Below are 22,501 nucleotides of genomic sequence, written 5' to 3'. Positions count from 1 at the left end.
CATGGTCCACTCCTCTCCTTTCATCCAAGGAGAAAGTGGAGTTAGGAAGGAATCCTCTGATCATGCCACACAGGGCCAGGGATGGGGAGTGACTAGGACAGGAAAAATATCACAACCTTGCCTGATCACTTTTCTGTAACTCTTCTTGACTTTGTGCTTCTCCAGGTGCTGCAGCCTCTCTACTGGTTTCTCATAATGGCTATTTGATCTATATATTATTGTCTCCTCGGAGGAATGGAGGAAACTCAGGGATTTCTATTCTGCTACCTGGCTAATTTAACTCTTTTGATAATTCTCACCATCAAATCATGAATCTTCTTGGGGAAATTTCTTGAGTTTTAATACACCAGCAATCATATCTCTTGAGAAGACAAATTCCCTGCTGAAAAATTCTACCATTCTTCATATTGCCCTCTTTTTCTGCAATGTTCTGTTAAAAGCAGCCTTCATCTGAGCATTCCTTAGACTGTAGATGAGAGGGTTCAGCAATGGGTTGAAGGGTGGTGAAACAGGGTAAGGATTTTCTGCTGCTCCTCACGTTGACTATTGTATGGGACCAAGTCAACCATCATGGCTATGCCAAAGTAGACTCCAACCACACAGAAGTGGGAGGAGCAGGTGGAAAAGGCTTTTCTGCGCCCCTCCTTTGTCTGGATCTTCAGGATGGCCCAGAGGATGCGCACGTAGCAGATCAACACCGGGGAGAGGGGCCCAACTAAGATAAACACACCACCAGCAAAGACAAAAACTTCATTGATCCAAGTATCACCACAGGCCACTTTGAGGACAGATAGGATTTCCCACAAGAAGTGGTTCACCTCCTGGGGCCCAGAGAAAGTCAACCTTAGAGAGAGAATTACATGTACTAGGGCTAGGGAAAATCCACATGCCCAGATAGCGATGACCAGGAGCATGCACACTGTCCAGTTCATGATGACAGTGTACTGGGGCAGATGGCAGATTGCCACGAACCCGTCATAGGCCATCACTACCAAAATCAGGCACTCTTCACCAGCACAAGTCACAAACAAAACTATCTGTATAGCGCACGAGACAAAGGAGATAGTTTTTTTGTGCTTCACTAGGTTTTCCAGCATATTGGGCGAACTGCTGGAAGCATAGCATATGTCAATGATAGCCAGATGAGAAAGGAAGAAATACATGGGGGAATGCAGTCTGAGGTCTAGCCAAATGAGTCCCAAGATCACGCCATTTGCCAGCAGGTTGAAGATATATAACAGGGAGAAGACACAGGAGAGGAGCACTTCAGTGTCTTTACTGAGCTGGAATCCCACCAGAATGATTTCTGGTCCATGATTGGTTGCCCCCCCCCCCCCATTCCTTGATGAGAGTTTATCAAGGACTGAAGTGTGATAGAAAGGTCAGAGCTGGATATGAATGAAAATTGAAGTTATTTACTCAGAGGAAAGGAAAGTTATGAACTCAGAGGAAGCTTTTATGCCTGTCCCTACTTTACTTTTTCTTGTCCAATGTTTTAGTTTAAAATTTTTATTCAGATAAGTATCCAAAAGTTAAAACAATATGATTATATATAGTTTACCAAATAGTTTTAAAGTTTGCTTCATCAATTATTTTTTTTTCCCTATTTACACATTTTTCCCCCTTGGCCACGTAAGAGTAAAATGTAGGCGTAATGCCAATTTGTCCCTTCATTTTTTTCTAAGACAAGGACATTCATATTCAGGATAAGTAACCAAAATCAGGAGATGTAACATTAGCAAGATTCTCTATTCTAGATACAGCATTTTCTGCCCCTCTGGTCCAAGATGCAATCTTGCACACATTGCATCTCCTCTAATATGAAATAATCACTCAGTCTTTCCCTTGAAATTGATATTTTTGAAGGATACACACCAGTTGTTTATGTCTCTCAACTTGGGTTTTCCATTTATTGCCCCTTTTTAGTTCAAAATATAAATTTCTAATAAGATATAAAAAGTGTCCTTAATGGCTTCCATTAATATAAAGGTAATGTTAATTTGTCCCAATACTGGTGGTACAACATGGATCTTGGTTAAGGTGGAGTCTTCAAGTTATCTCCAGCATAAAATTATTACTCCACAATTTAAAGCACTTTCTCACTTCTGGCGTCCTAAATTGTTCTAGCCTCAAGTTGTTTATTTCCCACTTCAGCTTGAAATAAGTTATTTCACTAAAAAGATCTAGTTCCTTTTAGTGAAGAATCTTATTTTCCAAAAAAAATCTGATTTTATTGGATCTTTAACAATATTTTTATCATGATTATTGCCAAATTTCTAATATCCTCGTTTAATTAGTAGAGCATATAATTTGACACACAAACTGTTAAGGGGATGATAAATTCTTAAACTTACTTGTTTAATCCTAATACATCTTTACAGACTTCCTTTGGAGAGCCAAATCTATTTTACTAAATTAACATTAAGATTAAAGAAAATGATCTTGATATGATACAGTGGTTTATTTTGGGCAAAAGGATACTTTTAGTCTCATTTAAAATTTTTTGTTTTTCTTTACATTTAGACAATCATAGATTCTTGGGAATTTCAGATTCACAGATTAGTTTCAACAGCCTGATACAATCTGTGAATGAAGACACACCTCATATGAAATTTTGACCTCAAGTTTTTCAAAGTGTCTTAGAAAAACATGAAATTTAATGAAAGACTAAAGAGATAATACTGGGAAACATGGCCAAAAGTGATCATTGTTAATAATTTGCATAGAGTGTTTCATTACTTACTGTACATAGAATTTCATATATAATTAAAAATTAAACAGTGTTATTTCTTTTAGAATCAGTTCATGTAAAGTCCCCACGACAAAATACTTTTCTGGAGCATACGTTGCCAGCTGCATACTATTTTATCTTTTAACTGATTTAATATATTACCTTCTAACTATATTGCATGCAATAGAAATTATGGCCCATGCTGACTCCATTTCATACATAAATTTTTTGTACCTTTTGTTATTTTCCCATAATAGATTCATAGACACGAAAGTTCTCAGTCAAATCTATCTCTGTCATCATCTTACTGTCTAAAAAGCAAACAAGCAGGAGAAAAGAAATTCAGACATATTATCATCAGAAGAAATCACTTGGGAGGAAAGAATCTCTAACTGAATCATCATGACTAATCTCAAACTCACCTTTCCTATGAAAGGGCCCCCACTTCAGCTTTTCAGCTTCTATTATGCTGCCTCTCAAGTTTTTATACAATTTAGTCCAACCTGGTGTAAAATGTACTTCCTCTGGTTCGTTCTTAGGTCACCTTCATATTAAATACCAAGACAGAGTAAGACTAGTTACTGGAAAGTGAGATTTTATGAAGGTTAAGTATAATCTGATGACAATGTATGTAACCTCTGGTGTACTGGGTTAAATCTGTCTTTCTTAGTTGATTACAGCTGAGGGCTGTCTATCCTCCAATTTCAGGGAGCTGATTACAATGGACACCTGTCTCTTACTGCCGAAATAATTCTATGTGGAAGTAATTATCTTAACACCAACTATTCATCATTTCCTTCCTAGACATCTTTTTACATTTTAACACCAAAAGACACACATTTCTTTGTTTCCATCTATTGGTTTTTCTTAATTCTAGTTTGTGGCTCAACAGGTACTCCTGTTTCCTAGATGAATGACAACATGGAATGAGTTATTATTTGAGGCCAATATCATCCATTACACAGAAATGTCTTTACCTTTACAGTCATTCAAGTTAAAAAATATTTAATGTGAGGGTCACTTGGAAGATGGCAGTGTAGGAGGATGCTGGGCTCACCTCATCTTGCTGATCACTTAGATTCCACCCACATCTGCCTAAATAACCCAGAAAACCACCAGAAGACTAGCAGAATGGACTCTCTGGAGCCAAGTGTAGACAAGAGGCCCACAGAAGAGGGTAGGAAGGGCGGAGAGGCAGTGCGCACTACACGGACTGGCGGGAGGGAGCCAGGCGGTGGGGGGGCAGCCAGCCCACCCGGCAAGGCATAACCCCCAAGTCTGGCTTGCAAAAGTGGAGGGGCCAGATGGAGGGTGTTCTGACAGCAGTGGGACTTAACATCTAGAATGTTATAAGTCAACAGCTCTGTTCGGACAGCAGGAGGGTGAGAGGACACTGGGAGGGAGAGATGTTGATCCCTGGAAGACAGAGCTCAGGTCGGTGGGGAACAAAGGCGCTGGGAAGCACCATCTCCCTCGCCCATCCCCCAGCTGAAATCCCAAAAGGAACCAGTTCCCGTCATGGCACTTGCTTGCACTGCACAAACACCTAACACTGTGCTTCTCTGGATCCATCCCTCTGACGGGTCTGCCTCCCTCCCGGTGCCACAGAGCCTCTCCCAAAGCCAGACCACTGAAGGCAAAAAGAGCTGAGTCTACCCCTCCTGCCCCCGTGCACCTTGCGGATCCACCCCAGCTAATACGCCAGATCCCATAGAAGCATCACCACAAGCCTGGCAGGGTGCAAGTAGCCCAGATGGGGCCACACCACTCCACAGTGATTCCTGCCCCTGGGAGAGGGGAAGATAAGGTACACACCAGTCTGACTGTGGCCCCAGTGGTGGGCTGGGGGCAGACATGGGGTCTGACTGTGGCCCTGACCACCAACACAAGTTACTCCACACAGCACAAGGGAAAAGCCCTGCAGTTCCATGCCACTCCAGGGACTATCCAAAATGACAAAATGGAAGAATTCTCCTCAAAAGAAACCCCAGGAAGTAGCAACAACTAACAAATTGATCAAAAATGATTTAAGCAGTGTAATGGAACATGAGTTTAAAATAATAGTCATAAAATTAATCACTGGGCTTGAAAAAAGTATAGAGGACAGCAGACAATCTACTGCTACAGAGATCAAGGGACTAAGAAACAGTCAGGAGGAGCTAAAAATGCTATAAATGAGGTGCAAAATAAAATAGAGGCGACCACAGCTCGGATTGAAGAGGCAGAGGAGAGAATAGGTGAATTAGAAGATAAAATTATGGAAAAGAGGAAGCTGAGAAAAAGAGAGATAAAAAAATCCAGGAGTATGAGGGGAGACTTAGAGAACTAAGTGATGTGATGAAACGCAATAATATCCATAGAATAGGGATTCCAGAGGAGAAAGAGAGAGAGAAAGGGGCTGAAGGTGTACTTGAAGAAATCATAGCTGAGAACTTCCCTGATCTGGGGAAGGAAAAAGGCATTGAAATCCAAGAGGCACAGAGAACTCCCTTCAGACATAACTTGAATCGATCTTCTGCAGGACATATCATAGTGAAACTGGAAAAATACAAGGATAAAGAGAAAATTCTGAAAGCAGCTAGGGATAAACATGCTCTAACATATAAAGAGAGACCCATAAGACTAATGGCAGACCTATCCACTGAAACTTGGCAGGCCAGAGAGGAATGGCAGGAAATCTTCAATGTGATGAACAGAAAAAAATAAGCAGCCAAGAATCCTCTATCCAGCAAGTCTGTCGTTCGGAATAGAAGGAGAGATAAAGGTCTTCCCAAACAAACAAAAACTGAAGGAATTCATCACCACTAAACCAGCCCTACAAGAGATCCTAAGGGGGATACTGTGAAACAAAGTACCAGAGACATCACTACAAGCATGAAACCTACAGACATCACAATGATTCTAAACATATATCTATATAACAACACTGAATGTAAATGGACTAAATGCGCCAACCGAAAGACATATGGTATCAGAATGGATAAAAAAAAACAAGACCAATCTATTTGCTGTCTACAAGAGATTCACTTTAGACATGAGGACACCTTCAGATTGAAAGTGAGGGGATGGAGAACTATTTATCATGCTACTGGAAGTCAAAAGAGAGCTGAAGTAGCCATACTTATATCAGAAAAACTAGACTTTAAATTAAAGGCTGTAACAAGAGATGAAGAAGGGCATGATATAATAGTTACAGGGTCTATCCACCAGGAAGAGCTAATAATTATAAATGTCTAAGCGCTGAATACAGGAGCCCCCAAATATATAAAACAATTACTCACAAACATAAGGAACCTTATTGATAAGAATGTGGTAATTGCAGGGGACTTTAATACTCCATTTACAACAATGGATAGACCATCTAGGTGGTCTAGATGTCAATAAAGAAACAAGGGCCCTGAATGATACATTGGATCAGATGGACTTGACATATTTAGAACTCTGCATCCCAAAGCAACAGAATATACTTTCTTCACGAGTCCACATGGAACATTCTCCAAGATAGATCACATACTAGGTCACAAAACAGCCCTTCATAAGTATAAAAGAATTGAGATCATACCATGCACACTTTCAGACCACAATGCTATGAAGCTTGAAATCAACCACAGGAAAAAGTCTGGAAAACCTCCAAAAACATGGAGGTTAAAGAACACCCTACTAAAGAATGAATGGGTCAACCAGGCAATTAGAGAAGAAACTAAAAAATATATAGAAACAAATCAAAATGAAAATACAACAATCCAAATACTTTGGGATGCAGCAAAGGCAGTCCTGAGAGGAAAATACTTTGCAGTCCAGGCCTATCTCAAGAAACAAGAAAAATCCCAAATACAAAATCTAACAGCACACCTAAAGGAAATAGAAGCAGAGCAGCAAAGACACCCCAAACCCAGCAGCAGAAGAGAAATAACAAAGGTCAGAGCAGAAATAAACAATATAGAATCTAAAAAAACTGTAGAGCAGATCAATGAAACCAAGAGTTGGTTTTTTGAAAAAATGAACAAAACTGATAAACTTCTAGCCAGGCTTCTCAAAAAGAAAAGGGAGATGACCCAAATAGATAAAATCATGAATGAAAATGGAATTATTACAACCAATCTCTCAGAAATACAAGCAATTATCAGGGAATACTATGAAAAATTATATGCCAACAAACTGGACAACCTGGAAGAAATGGACAAATTCCTGAACAACCACACTCTTCCAAAACTCAATCAGGAGGAAATAGAAAGCTTGAACAGACCCATAACCAGTGAAGAAATTGAATCGGTTATCAAAAATCTCCCAACAAATAAGAGTCCAGGACCAGATGGCTTCCCAGGGGAGTTCTACCAGACGTTTAAAGCAGAGATAATACCTATCCTTCTCAAGCTATTCCAAGAAATAGAAAGGGAAGGAAAACTTCCAGACTCATTCTATGAAGCCAGCATTACTTTGATTCCTAAACCAGACAGAGACCCACTAAAAAAAGAGAACTACAGGCCAATATCCCTGATGAATATGGATGCAAAAATTCTCAATAAGATACTAGCAAATCGAATTCAACGGCATATAAAAAGAATTATTCACCATGACCAAGTGGGATTCATTCCTGGGCTGCAGGGCTGGTTCAACATTCACAAATCAATCAACGTGATACATCACATTAACAAAAAAAAAAAAGAGAAGAACCATATGATCCTGTCAATCGATGCAGAAAAGGCCTTTGACAAGATCCAGCACCCTTTCTTAATAAAAACCCTTGAGAAAATCGGGATAGAAGGAACATACTTAAAGATCATAAAAGCCATTTATGAAAAGCCCACAGCTAACATCATCCTCAACGGGAAAAAACTGAGAGCTTTTTCCCTGAGATCAGGAACACGACAAGGATGCCCACTCTCACCGCTGCTGTTTAACATAGTGCTGGAAGTGCTAGCATCAGCAATCAGACAACAAAAGGAAATCAAAGGCATCAAAATTGGCAAAGATGAAGTCAAGCTTTCACTTTTTGCAGATGACATCATATTATACCTGGAAAAACCAATAGACTCCACCAAAAGTCTGCTAGAACTGATACATGAATTCAGCAAAGTCGCAGGATACAAAATCAATGTACAGAAATCAGCTGCATTTTTATACACCAATAATGAAGCAAAAGAAAGAGAAATAAGGAAACTGATCCCATTCACAATTGCACCAAGAAGCATAAAATACTTAGGAACAAACCTAACCAAAGATGTAAAAGATCTGTATGCTGAGAACTATAGAGAGCTTATGAAGGAAATTGAAAAAGATACAAAGAAATGGAAAAACATCCCATGTTCATGGATTGGAAGAATAAATAGTTAAAATGTCAATACTACCCAAAGCTATCTACACATTCAATGCAATCCCAATGAAAATTGCACCAACATTCTTCTCGAAGCTAGAACAAGCAATCCTAAAATATTTATGGAACCACAAAAGACCCCAAATAGCCAAAGTAATTTTTTTTTTAAAATTTTTTTTTCAACGTTTATTTATTTTTGGGACAGAGAGAGACAGAGCATGAACGGGGGAGGGGCAGAGAGAGAGGGAGACACAGAATCGGAAACAGGCTCCAGGCTCTGAGCCATCAGCCCAGAGCCTGACGCGGGGCTCGAACTCACGGACCGCGAGATCGTGACCTGGCTGAAGTCGGACGCTCAACCGACTGCGCCACCCAGGCACCCCTATAGCCAAAGTAATTTTGAAGAAGACCAAAGTGGGAGGCATCACAATCCTAGACTTTAGCCTCTACTACAAAGCTGTAACCATCAAGACACCATGGTATTGGCAAAAAACAAAACAAAACAAAACAAAACAAAACCAAAAAACAAACAAACAAAAAAAAACAAAACAACAACAAAAAACAGACACATAGACCAATGGAATAGAATAGAAACCCCAGAACTAGACCCACAAAAGTGTGGCCAACTAATCTTTGACAAAGCAGGAAAGAACATCCAATGAAAAAAAGACAGTCTGTTTAGCAAATGGTGCTGGGAGAACTGGACAGCAACATCCAGAAGGATGAAACTAGACCACTTTCTCACACCATTCACAAAAATAAACTCAAAATGGATAAAGGACCTGAATGTGAGACAGGAAACCATCAAAACCTTAGAGGAGAAAGCAGGAAAAGACCTCTCTGACCTCAGCCGTAGCAATCTCTTACTCGACACATCCCCAAAGGCAAGGGAATTAAAAGCAAAAGTGAATTACTGGGACCTTATGAAGATAAAAAGCTTCTGCACAGCAAAGGAAACAACCAACAAAACTAAAAGGCAACCAATGGAATGGGAAAAGATATTTGCAAATGACATATCGGACAAAGGGCTAGTATCCAAAATCTATAAAGAGCTCACCAAACTCCACACCCGAAAAACAAATAACCCAGTGAAGAAATGGGCAGAAAACATGAATAGACACTTCTCTAAAGAAGACATCCAGATGGCCAACAGGCACATGAAAAGATGTTCAACGTCACTCCTTATCAGGGAAATACAAATCAAAACCACACTCAGATGTCATCTCACACCAGTCAGAATGGCTAAAATGAACAAATCAGTAAACTATAGATGCTGGAGAGGATGTGGAGAAATGGGAACCCTCTTGCACTGTTGGTGGGAATGTAAACTGGTGCAGCCACTCTGAAAAACAGTGTGGAGGTTCCTCAAAAATTTAAAAATAGATCTACCCTATGACCCAGCAATAGCACTGCTAGGAATTTCCCCAAGGGATACAGGAGTGCTGATGCATAGGGGCACTTGTACCCCAATGTTTTTAGAAGAACTTTCAACAATAGCCAAATTATGGAAAGAGCCTAAATGTCCATCAACTGATGAATGGATAAAGAAATTGTGGTTTATATACACGATGGAATACTACGTGGCAATGAGAAAGAATGAATATGCCTTTTTGTAGCAACGTGGATGGAACTGGAGAGTGTTATGCTAAATGAAATAAGCCATACAGAGTAAGACAGATACCATATGTTTTCACTCTTATGTAGATCCTGAGAAACTTAACAGAAACCCATGGGGGAGGGGAAGGAAAAAAAAAGTTAGAGAGGGAGGGAGCCAAAACACAAGACACTCTTAAAAACTGAGAATAAACTGAGGGTTGATGGGGGGTGGGAGGGAGGGGAGGGTGGGTGATGGGTATTGAGGAGGGCACCTGTTGGGATGAGCACTGGGTGTTGTATGGAAACCAGTTTGACAATAAATTTCATATTAAAAATAAATAAAATATGTACTTAAAAATGAAAGAAAAAGAAAAAAATATTTAATGTAATCAACACCACACATCTTTGATGTTGCAAAACTGTGATAAGACTTTTACCATACATGGCCACAGTGTATTTTCTATAAAACATATTTTCAGATAATGGGAGATAAATCTCTTGAGGGATGATGGATAGAGTTTTAATTCCTATTTTTTGACTTTCTTTTATGCTTATAGAATTAGTAACAAAAATATTCTGGAAATTATTCTATATATAATTACTATTATATATCTCTGGGGAATGCCTTTTATAATAGCTGGTATCATTCTTGAAACAGACATTCAAATATTTGTTAAATGGAAGAAAGAATTTGTATACATGCACACACATCAGGTCGCATATTGACATTACACTGTTCTACATAGATTTGTAAATATCTCAAAGATCATAGACCTCAAAAAGATACCAAAAATTACAGTATCCAAACTCTCAAAATTCTTCTAGTTTTATGAATTCATGCTTTACTAATTTGTCTATCTCTATATAAGACAAAGCATCTTCTGTCTACTGAGCAAGACATGAATTCCACTTTACTAGAAAGTTCAAAATTAGAATTTAATCATTTGAAAACTTCTCTTACAAAAAATGCCATGAATGATCCATGTAATTTTAATGCAGTGTTTCTATAGGGTACATCGGAATAATCTTTGAAGGTGTAGACAATAGTGTATCTGCAGAGACTATGGCAATGCCAAAGTGAGTTAATGTCTTGCACCTATTTGAAGTGATGCTTAGAACCAAGTTTCAGGCAAATAGCTTTATTGAAAGATTTACAGAAAATAAAATAACCTAAGAAAGAAACACAAAGACACATGTGACAGTATTTTGAGCCTTTGAAAAAACATCAGTCTACAGGAAGCCTCAAGTATGAAGATACTTTTAAAAATAGTGAAAATATAGTAAATCTTTTAAGTAATGCAGCAGTGAAATAGAGAAGATTTCAAGATAGCCTAAATGCAATCTCCCCTTCCCAATAGAGAATAAGTTAACAGCAGCTCAGAAAAGGAAGGTCCTGGTGGTCAGTATGAGCAATTCTCCCTCTGCCTGGGCAATCCTGCAACTGAGTTAGGGAACTTTACGCTACTTCTCCAACTTTAGCTGAAGGTATTGGCACTTATTCTATCCCGTTTTGCGGTAGAATAAATACTTGTATCCAGCATAGTAATTTCTGAGCCTAATAATTATTAACATTGAGTGATAGCTTGAGAATATTACAATAAGAAATAACTATGTGGCAAGCTCACCTCTTACACTGTTTTGGTGAGAAGACTTTCTGCAACTGTTACTAGAATTTTGCTTTCCAGATACTCTGTCAATATCTTCTCCAGTATCAGTTAGTAGAAGGTCATTTTATTCTTTTGGCTCCATCAAAGCCTTATCCAGGGGAGATCCCTGCACGTGAAGCCTCTCCTACTTCCAGATCTCTTCCTAAACAATAGAGTTAGCCTAATGTGGAGCCCACCATTCAACCACACTGGGAAGTGAAGAGAAAGCTACTGAGGGACTACACGGCCCCTGTCACAACTCAGCGGGCAGAAGTTCCTGGAGCTGGGTGGGGGTGGAAACTGGTCATCTAGTGCACCTGTCTGCCAGGTAACTTTGAGTTAGGAGGGACTCAGGATATTTCACTGAGGAATATCATTCTTTTCCACATAGCCAGGCTTCCACCTTGTCCCACTTCAACTACCGTCCTAAAAACCATCCCACAGTGCCAATAAATCTCTCCAGTACGCAGATATAAGCACTGGATATTCCTCAGGAATCTTTCACCAAAAGAAGACCCTTCAGAAGTAAGTTACATAAGATGCTGTAGAAGCTGCAGAGGAGAAATGTCAGACTCATGAGACCTTCATTACAATTGCTGATAGCTTTGCAATAGAATATGAAGTTCTAATTAAACCTCTAGGAATAAAGGTTTTATTTAAATCGGCAAAGAACTCAAATTCCCAGAAGGACCATGAGACATCATATGTCTCTAGCTCTCCCTAAAGAGAAGGGGGGACAATTCCCTGAAACTTCTGTCTCTGGAGGAGAGCAAAGATTTTATCTAGTTGACCTTGGAGGAAATTTCTAGAAAGAGGCAGGGCGCCTCCTAGCATCACACTCTTTATGCTCACAGACTTTGAATATCTCACAAGAAAAAACCTGAGGGAGATATCACAAATTACAATATTTAAGCCTCCAAAAGGACTATAGCTCTATAAACTCAGGCTTCTCTTCAGACCCCATGAAGGCCCATGGGCAGCCGGGATTTTGATTGTTGAGAGGTAGTTTCCATGAATTTGTCAGGGCAAACCCGAGAAGGAATTAATTATTGAGCCCTTATTCTGTTTCTGATAATGTGCCAAATGCTTTATATGGCATATATATATATTTAATCTAATCATTTTACAGCCAAGGCGACTGAAGTTTAAATAAACTAGGTCAGCAGTTCCCTAATTGTTAGTCCAGGGACCCCGAGACCCCGTGAAATTGTCCATGAGATCAAAATAATTTTTATAATAATTTAAGATATTATTCTTTTTCTACTCTCATTCACTCACGAGGGTGGAATGCGGTTTTTCAAAGGCTACATGACATTTTCTACTTTAAGATTGGCTATAGAGGGGCGCCTGGGTGGCGCAGTCGGTTAAGCGTCCGACTTCAGCCAGGTCACGATCTCACGGTCCGTGAGTTCGAGCCCTGCGTCAGGCTCTGGGCTGATGGCTCAGAGCCTGGAGCCTGTTTCCGATTCTGGGTCGCCCTCTCTCTCTGCCCCTCCCCCGTTCATGCTCTGCCTCTCTCTGTCCCAAAAATAAATAAACGTTGAAAAAAAATTTTTAAGATTGGCTATAGAAGCAAATACAAAAATCTAGCTGTCCTTGACAAACATTAAAGAATTTTACAAAAAAGAAAAAAATAAGTAAAACAATGTCATCTTTTCACTTTTGGTTTGTTTTAAATATAAATTATCATATGATGAAATTATCTTTTAAGTGACTTAAATGCTTTCAAATTGTTTTAACTCCTATTATGACAAATGCCAACAAATACCCATATAAGTAAAATCTCTTTGGGTCTTCAAGGATATTTACAATTGTAAAGGTATCTTGAAAGCAGACAATTAAAAGGACCATCGCAGTAAAGAACTGTTGACTATCAGCCCAGGCCCAGAGCTGCACTCAAATGACTTCTGTTAGATTCCAAAGCATGTGAGTTTTTTTTATTGCTGCCCTAACAAATTACCCCAAGTGTAGCAGCTTAAAACAACTCTATCTCACAGTTTCCCTGAGTTGGAAGTGCTGGTACAGGATTCTCTGCACACGTCTCACGGACTTCACAGATGGGGGTTGCCTTGGTTTGCAATCTTCACGTGAAATCCAACTCCACTGATGGAGAACGGACCCAACAGTAGAAGAGGCTTCATCATGGCTTCTGTCATGGTTTCCTTCCTATTCCTAGATTGTGGAGTTGTTTTCTCTTTTTCTCATCATTAAAGGATATTGAACCTTGTCAAATGAGTTTTCTCCATCACTTAGATAATCATGTGGTTTTTTTTCCCCTTTGTTCTACAAATACGGTGTATTGCATTGATTGATTTCTGTATTGGGAATAAGGCTGCTTACCAGGAATACCCCCTCACCCCCAAACATACTGTATGATGTTTTTAAGATGCTCCTGGGTCCAGATTATGATTATTGATAATTTTTCCTATTTATATAGAGATGCAGGTTTCTTTCTTTTTTTTTTTACTGTCTTTGTCTGACTTTTTTAACAGGGTAATGGTGGCCTCATGGAATAAGTTAGAAGTGCTCCCTCCTCTTCAATATTTGGAAGAGCTTATGAAAGATGGTTATTTTTTTGTTTGTTTAAACAGTGGTAAAATCTACCAATGAAATTATCTGGTCTGGACTTTCACTGGGAGGTTTTTAAATACTGATTCAATCTCCTTACTAGTTATGGATTTACTCAGATTTCCTATTTCTTCAAATCTTCATGGGTTGTATGTTTTTAGGAATTTTTCTATTTCATCAGATTGTACAATTTTCATGATCCTCTCTTACATTCCTTTTTATTTCTATAAAATCAGTAGTAATTTCCCCTTATTCATTTCTTTTACTTTTTTGTTTATTTTTGAGAGGGACAGAGAGACAGAGAGAGCATGAGCAGGGGAGGGACAGAGAGAGAGATACAGCATCTGAAGAAGGCTCCAGGCTCTGAGCTGTCAGCACAGAGCCCAATGCGGGGCTCAAACTTGCAGACCACGAGATCATGACCTGAGCTGAAGTCGGATGCTTAACTGACTGAGCCACCCAGGCACCCCTCACCACACTCATTTATGATTTTAATACTTTCAATTTTTTTCATTAACCTATCCAAAGTTTTATCAATTTTGTTGATCCTTTCAAAGAACTAACTTCTAATTTCATTCATTTTCTCTATTTTTTCCCCTATTTTCTGTTTCCTTCATCATTTTATTCTTTTTTCTTCCTTTATCTTTTTTATTCTTTCTTCTGGCTTTGGCTTTAGTTTGCTCTTTCTTCTCTAGTTCCTCAAGAGATAATATTAGGTTAGAGATATTTTTTTCTTTTTTAATATGTTTATGGCTATAAATTTCCTTTGTAGCACCACTCACTATGTAGCCCATAAATTTTGATATACTCTGTTTTCGTTTTCAGTAGTTTCAAGGTATATTTTAACTTCTGTTGTGTTTTCTTCTTTCAGCCAATTTGTTGTTAAAGAGTGTGGTCTCTAATTTACACTTATTTATGATTTTTTTTGTTTTTCCTATTATTATTCGTTTCTAGTTTAATCTATTGCAATCAGGAAAGATGCTTTGCATAATATCAATCCTTTAAATTTATTACAACTTGTTTTTGCTCTACAAAAATTTATATATGAATATTCATAAGATGATTATAATAACTTTTTTTCTAGCTTCCAAGGGAAAAAATTCTATCTTAGCTTGTTAGAGAAGATTGAAACAAGGGCTTATCTTTTTGCTTGACAATACAATCCATGTAACCACACAAATAGTTATCGTAGGAACGTCTATAATTAGTTTTTTAAACGTATGATTTAGGGAAACCTGGGTGTCTCCGTTAGTTAGGTGTCCAACTTGGTTGGTTAGGTGTCTCTTGATTTCAGCTCGGGTCATGATTTCACAGTTCATGAGACTGAGCCCCGTCTTGAGCCCCATGTTATGCTCTGTGCTGGGCATGGAGCCTGCTTAAGATTCTTTCTCTCCCTCTCTCTGCCCCTCCCCCACTATCATGCACATATGTGTGCTCTTTCTCAAAATAAATAAATAAACATTAAAAAATGTATTATGTAATTTACCTATTCCTCGAAAAATAAAGTTTTGGGGATGCTTATTTGACAAAAATAATCTGGGCTATGTCTCTGTATAAAATCAGTTTCTAAACTTTTTTTTTTTTCAACGTTTTTATTTTATTTTTGGGACAGAGAGAGACAGAGCATGAACGGGCGAGGGGCAGAGAGAGAGGGAGACACAGATTCGGAAACAGGCTCCAGGCTCTGAGCCATCTGCCCAGAGCCCAACGCGGGGCTCGAACTCACGGACCGGACCGCAAGATCGTGACCTGGCTGAAGTTGGACGCTTAACCGACTGCGCCACCCAGGCGCCCCTAAAATCAGTTTCTAAAAATAAAAAAAAATGAGAGTCATAAGCACATTCCCCAAATTTTGTGCTCAATACAGATTTAAAAATCTGTGAACATCAGTTTAACATTTTTTAGTTATTATATGAAATGGTATAAATGACAATTTTTTAAATAGTAATGCAATATATTCTGACAACCAAATATTTTAGTGCTAGAATCCCCAGAATCCTACACATAGCTTTTATATTCATAAACATAAAAATCACCATGTCAAGTTTCAATCCATGTTCAAAATTACCTATCATCTGTGAACATCTTTTCCCATTATGAATTAAATAAATCTAAATATTGATTCTACTTAAAATTCATGTATCTTAGTTTAAGTTCCTCCAGAAGCCACTTCCTCCAGAAGTGGTTTTTAGAAGATAATCCTCTACAAGTAGAGGTGGAAGAAAGGGGGAGAACCAAGTAAAGCCTGCCTATAAAGAGTAGGTGATCAAGCCGGCTAAAATTGTAGTAATTGGAGCTTGAACCTAATGGAAAAATCTTGGAGCCAGTGTAGCATATGCTTCTCAGTGTTAAGCTATCTGGAGGTCAAGGAAAGTGAAGTTTCATTGAAGCTGAGCTGATCGACTAAGTAGAATGAGCTATTGGTTGACAATCTTAGGGTGGATGGACCAAGCATTAGGCTCTCTCTCCCTGCCCAATGAGCTAGAAAGTGCCTCTTGGGGCCAGGGAAAGTGATCAGACAAAGAAATTCACATGCTGGCCTGTGAGGCCAGGCTTGTGTGCTCTGAAATAGAATAAAAACGTGTTACAGACAGGGTACCCCCAGCACCAGCTACAAAATCCATGCAAAAATTGTGTGATCAACATGCACCCCAATGTTTATAGCAGCACTATCAACAATGACCAAAGTAGGGAAAGAGCCCAAATGGCCATCGATGGATGAATGGATAAAGAAGATGTGGTATAGATATACGATGGAGTATTACTCGGCAATCAAAAAGAATGAAATCTTGCCATTTGCAACTATGTGGTGGAACTAGAGAGTATTATGCTAAGTGAAATTAGTCAGAGAAAGACAAATATCATATGACTTAACTCATATGAGGACTTTAAGATACAAAACAGATGAACATAAGGGAAGGGAAACAAAAATAATATAAAAAAAGGGAGGGAGACAAAACATGAGAGACTTCAATATGGAGAACAAACAGAGGGTTACTGGAGGGGGTGTGGGAGGGGAGATGGGCTAAAAGGAGATGGGCTAAAGGGCATTAAGGAATCTACTCCTGAAATCATTGTTGCACTATATGCTAACTAACTTGGATGTAAATTAAAAAAAAATATGTTAAAATTAAAAAAATCATGTGATCAATATTGAGTTCCATAAAGGGTTTCTCTGATTTCAGAGCCTATGAATATCAATTAACATTATTCAGTTTGTCTTTATTATGTGAATAAAATCATATAAATGAGGATTTTAAAAATTATAGTGTATCACATCACCTTTGAAATCTAAAATGTGATTGGACATCAGGCAGGGGAATAGGTATGATTTTCTGGTTCTAAATTGAAGGAGATAATTCCAGAAAAAAACCCCTATATATTTAATGATTTTTAAAAATAAATATAGTAGCATAGATATTTAACCATAGTTAAGTAAAACTACAGTTTAAAATTTTCATTTCAAAAGTTGGTTTTACCACAAAAGACTCTTAAAACTGAGAATAAACTGAGGGTTGATGGGGGGTGGGAGGGAGGGGAAAGTGGGTGATGGGCATTGAGGAGGGCACCTGTTGGGATGAGCACTGGGTGTACATGGAAACCAATTTGACAATAAATTTCATATTTTAAAAAAAAAGAAAAAGCAAAAAAAGAGTTGGTTTTACTTATACCCAACCTACTAACCCCCATTATATATCTCACACCTAAAGAATTTTATAAAACTCTATTGGCAAAAAAATAAATAAATAAAAAATAAAAATAAAAAATAAAACTCTGTTGATATTACATTTAATTTTGGGGATGGATACTATCTAATTTTAGCTCATGTAATTCACCATAAATGAGAAAAATATTTCTATGTCTTCAGTATAGATTGAGAAGGATGTGGCAAATCTACATAAAAGAATTAAAGTTTCCAGTTCATTTGCCATGTGAAAAGTGTTCAACAGATTGTCAACAATTAGGAAGGCACATTTAGGATAGTGTATAGATTATATATAATGTTCATGCAGTTCATTTTCAGGGGACAAGAAGGAAGGAAGACAGTCACCCTTCAAAACCTGAAACTGCAGAAAAGTCTAATTTTTGTAGCATTGCCACTGGGGTAAAACAAATACACTGATTTCAGATAAGCGCCCTGAATAAAATATCAAATGGCAAATACAATCTATTACAGGCACTGATTTACAATTAACTTCTTATAGTGACAACCTTCTGTGTTGTATACCAGGGAGGAGAGGTCAGAGGTTTTTCTATTTAATGATAGCTCATGAGTCCCTCAAGCAATATTGAGTCAGCTCACCAGTAAAAATGATTCTAAGGCTTTCATCTAATTTCAGTGCATATCTTTAACATCCAAAGTTTAGGTAATAATGTTACAATTAATGTCATTAAACCTTTAAACATGATTAATCTCAACCCAACCATTAAAGCCTGCTGCTTTAATTGTTAGTTCTGGTCTGCCCTTGTATCCTGAGTTGGGACTGCTTGGGGCCTTAGCTACTTAGTTTAATGTGGAATCTTTTCTACACAAATTCCTAAATTTATACATAAGCCAAAATTACAGCTTTTTTTCCTTTTACTAATAGTACCCTGACAACATTTGCCTGATTCTTTGGCTTTCAGAGCATACTTAGACTCTGAGATGGCCATCCGTCTTCACTGTCTCTCTCCAATGCTCCCAATGATCTGGTATTAGCTTCTAAATCCAGCTCTCAAAAAAATTCAATCTCTCCAAAATTTATTCTGCATTTCAGGCATGCTGTCATCATAGATTAAAAGAATACATTTATCACAGTGTATATTATATAAGATTTTACTTTACAGGAGATTCAATTAACGTATTTAAATTTCTACATAATTTTAATATATATTTGGAATTTTTATTTGGGGAAAAAATAAATAGCATCAATTATGATACTATAAAACCATCATTGGAGGGCTTTGTCTTTAATATTCCTACAACTTGTCCCACCCTCCCTCGTGTCTACAGAGAAGTAATCATTCCCTGACTTGCCGTAGAAGTGAAACCCTTCGGTTCTAATTCTCACACCACTTTGGTGGACTCTGATAGCTTATAAGCTCAGGTAGGTGCTACCTAGAATGGCATTCTAGTAATTTCCTGTTAGCAGATCATCAATTCTCTCCTTCTACATAGAAAAAGTAGGGTTAACATTGATACGAAAACCCTTTGAGCCTAATTAGTAGTGACTTGAATCTCACGTATAAGAATGTTGAAGATACAGATAAAAATAAATTATTTCAGTTTAGAGGAAGGTGTTAGAAATTCTGTGCCTCATCACATTCCAAGCTCTGACAGGACTCTCTTGATTTTCTTTTGAGTTCTGTAAAATTTTTAAAAATACATTTTCATTTGTTATACTATTTTTTTTAAAAAGTGGCTTAAAATAAATGCAAAAAGCATAAAAAACAAAAATATTCCCTGAAGACGTTGCCAAGTACAAACACATGTGAAATAGAGAAACTGTTCCCGTAGTAAGGACTTTTTACCATATTTTCCCCAGCTAGAACTTTCCCCCCACATGTAGTAAGTGATGATGGTAGTCACATTATCTAGGATCTGACAAAGGGTTTCCCTAGGATGAGGACCATCAAATCAAAAAAGAAGCTATTCTGTCCCCTGCACCAGCTTCAGTCCTGCTAAAAGAAATAATTATGGAATCTTTATCTAATAGCTATGGGATTTCTTCCTGCTACTTATTAACATCTCCCTCCTGGGCAGCAAAGAAAAGGACCCTAATGTTCCTCACTTCTCTGGCTGGAGAATATTCCTAGGATACAGTAGGAACACATGGTTCTCAGCAGAGGAAGAAATGAAATATAGTTCAAGGACAAATGACATAACACCTCTGAGTTCACCATCATTTGTGATGTGAGACAAGAGGATTAGATGGTCTTATGCCCTTTTCAGTTGATACCTTGAGCCACAAACAGCTGGTGCCACCAGCCCCTCCCACAAATGGCCAGAGGGGAATGAAGAGACGTCAGACACCTATCATCATGGGTAGCAAATGGATACTGCTCGGAGTCTCCCAAAATAGTGAGGAAAAATGCATCTTCACAAAAGTGGCCTTTTATCCTTCCCAAACCTATCAGGTTTTATCAGTTCCTGCCAGTTGGCTGCTCTGCTCTTCTGTAAACTATTAACCAATGGATAAATGATGACTTAGACAAACAGAAGTACTATTTCCTGCATTTTCTCAAGTGGGGCTTTCATGTACAGGAACATGCACAGAGATGGGAAAAGGTTGGAGCTGTGTCACCCACTCCTTGAAGCAATTTTGGGGAAATGAGGAGTTCCAGATCCTCTTTCTTCCCTGATCACTGGACAGGATTCAGGGTGCTCAGGAGGCTTCTAGATGTGAGGGCTTTATACTCTGATAACTTAGAACCAACCTATTCCCCAGAGATGTATCTATGGAATCCAGAGAACAAATTACAAAGCATCTTCCCAGCATTCTAGGTCTTCCCTACAGGTAGAGTAAAAACCTGCCCCTCACCTCTTGGCTCTCCAGCTTTATTCTCCGTGTGTGTGTGTGTGTGTGTGTGTGTGTGTGTGTGTATACCTGCATGCATCCACTTATGCAGAGAAGGACTCAGAAAGAAGGATGGGTATCTGTGCTAAAGAGAATCTTGGTATAAAAATTTAATAGGTAAGTCATACTTTATTATGTCACCTAGTACAATCCCCAAGGATATGAATGTATTGTGTACTTGATCTTGAAATTTCCTGTCTCCATGTTCTACTTTTGGAAAGTTCATGATGAATGTAAATCCCATGGTGCTTATTAAGGCAGCCTCAAAGGACTCTATTTTCTTTAGGGAATGAACAATCTTTGCCTGCTGAAAAGTGTTAATGTGAGATAATTACCAGGAATATCTATTGCAAATATTAATTTTTATGGAGAAACTCAGGGAGATTGAATCCCAGTCCTTCGGTGCTTTCCTGTCTTTTTTGATTTCAAGCTACTGCCCAAACTTGGTCCCATTTCTTCTCTCTTTTTTTAAGTTTATTTACTTATTTAGAGAGTGAAAGAGAGAACATGAATGGGGGTAGGGCGAAGAAGGAGAGAGAGAATCCTAAGCAGGCTCCACGCGGACAGTGCAGAGCCCAATGCAGGGTTCCATCCCATGAACCGTGAGATCATGACCTGAGCTGAAGTCAAGAGTCAGACACCTAACCAACTGAGCCACCCAGGCACCCCATTTTGTCCTATTTCTACAACATTTCTCCCCCAAATATACATCCTACATTAGAGGGGCTATTGTGCCCTAAGCATTTAGACGTAAATTAAGATGATAAATGGCTTCGCTAGCACCCACACAACTAAGGGAAACATATAGCCATAATGACTCAGATCCCCTTAAATTCATGAGCAATCACATAAGTTTGTCCTGGATGCTACCACAGCTCATCCTGTTTCCTGTTTCCCTAATCTCCTCTCCTCACTAGGTGATTTTTTCCCCCATATTTTCTCTCTTTAAGTCTCCCATGACTTCTCCCATCCACAGTCCCAGCTACTGACTGACAGTGACTGAGGACACAGAAGAATCAAACAAGAACTTGCACAACCCTAACTAACACATTGACAGAGTTCCTGGACCTGCACTTATTCCCAACTCCTCGGCTGTTATTGCGAAGTCACTGGGTTGTCCGTCATGAAGGACAGTCCGCCACTTAGGCCAGGAATCCAGCCCTCCCGCCTACTCAAGAACTGTTCTCCCACCATTTGTCTCAAATGCCTTTGCTCCTATTCCTTTAAACATATCTAGTCAAATGTGAGACCGTTTTTCTCACCAATTATCTGGACTTTGCTAAACCCAACAACCGGTTCTCTATCCTTATCTGACTTGACCTGCCAGCAGCATTTAACACAGTCCATTGCTCCCTCTTTGAAACACTCCTTTCCCTTGACTATCATGATATTCTGCACCACCACCACCACGAGTGGAAGTCGAGTTGTCTAATTTGTTTTCTGTGACATTACACAGTCCTTGGTTGACCATAACAGGTAAGCAAGCAGTATAGGGCCCCTCAAAGGTGGAAAGACTGTTCACAGTTAGAGGGGGTGATATTTTCTATGGCCAGCAACTTCCTGAAACAAGTGGGTCAATGAGGGGCTGTTCTGGTGGTCATAACGGTCGGTCCTCTTGGGGTTGCTGGATGCCATGGCCAGCAGTACATCACTGGTAGAGGGGCTACTCCAGTGTGGAAAATGACATGAACGAAGTTCTCTGGTGAGGATGAGCAGCCGATGGTCTTGCCATTTAAACAGCAAGAAGACCACTGTGGTGAAAGAAATCATGAGAAATGAAACTTGTGCTTCCAGAAGATGAGCTTTGAGTGTCTAGAATCAGAAAATGGATTTGATAGAAGACAACCTGGGATATCATTTACAGGGTTTTGAAAACAGGAGTGAAGAAAGAACAGGAATTTAAAGAAGGTTCTGAGAGCACCTCATTAAGATAAAGGGACCAAGTGGCTTATAAGCGAGTCATGACTAAGCACAGGGATGTTACTTTGAAAATAATTCTGGCCTTGATGATCCATCTGTTCTTTGCGGGAAAGAAAAACACACTCGTATTTAGGCACTGGAGGAAAACACACAATTTCTGAATACCAGA

At 38.8% G+C, this 22,501-nt stretch overlaps 1 protein-coding gene across 1 annotated transcript; it reads right to left on the bottom strand.

The window, feature by feature from the left end:
* Positions 1–402: 402 nt before the first annotated feature.
* Positions 403–21,759, bottom strand: LOC125154081 (olfactory receptor 2A5-like). Its single transcript, XM_047837787.1, is given in 4 exon segments — positions 403–500; positions 503–1,037; positions 1,083–1,363; positions 21,675–21,759. Coding segments are annotated over 4 exon segments (999 nt in total).
* Between the last annotated feature and the right edge of the window lie 742 nt (positions 21,760–22,501).

Source organism: Prionailurus viverrinus, chromosome A2 (genome assembly GCF_022837055.1).
Source record: "Prionailurus viverrinus isolate Anna chromosome A2, UM_Priviv_1.0, whole genome shotgun sequence".
In the NCBI taxonomy this organism is placed as follows: Eukaryota; Metazoa; Chordata; class Mammalia; order Carnivora; family Felidae; genus Prionailurus; species Prionailurus viverrinus.
The sequence above is the reverse complement of the archived record's forward strand: the minus strand, read 5'-3'. Positions and strand labels throughout refer to the sequence as shown.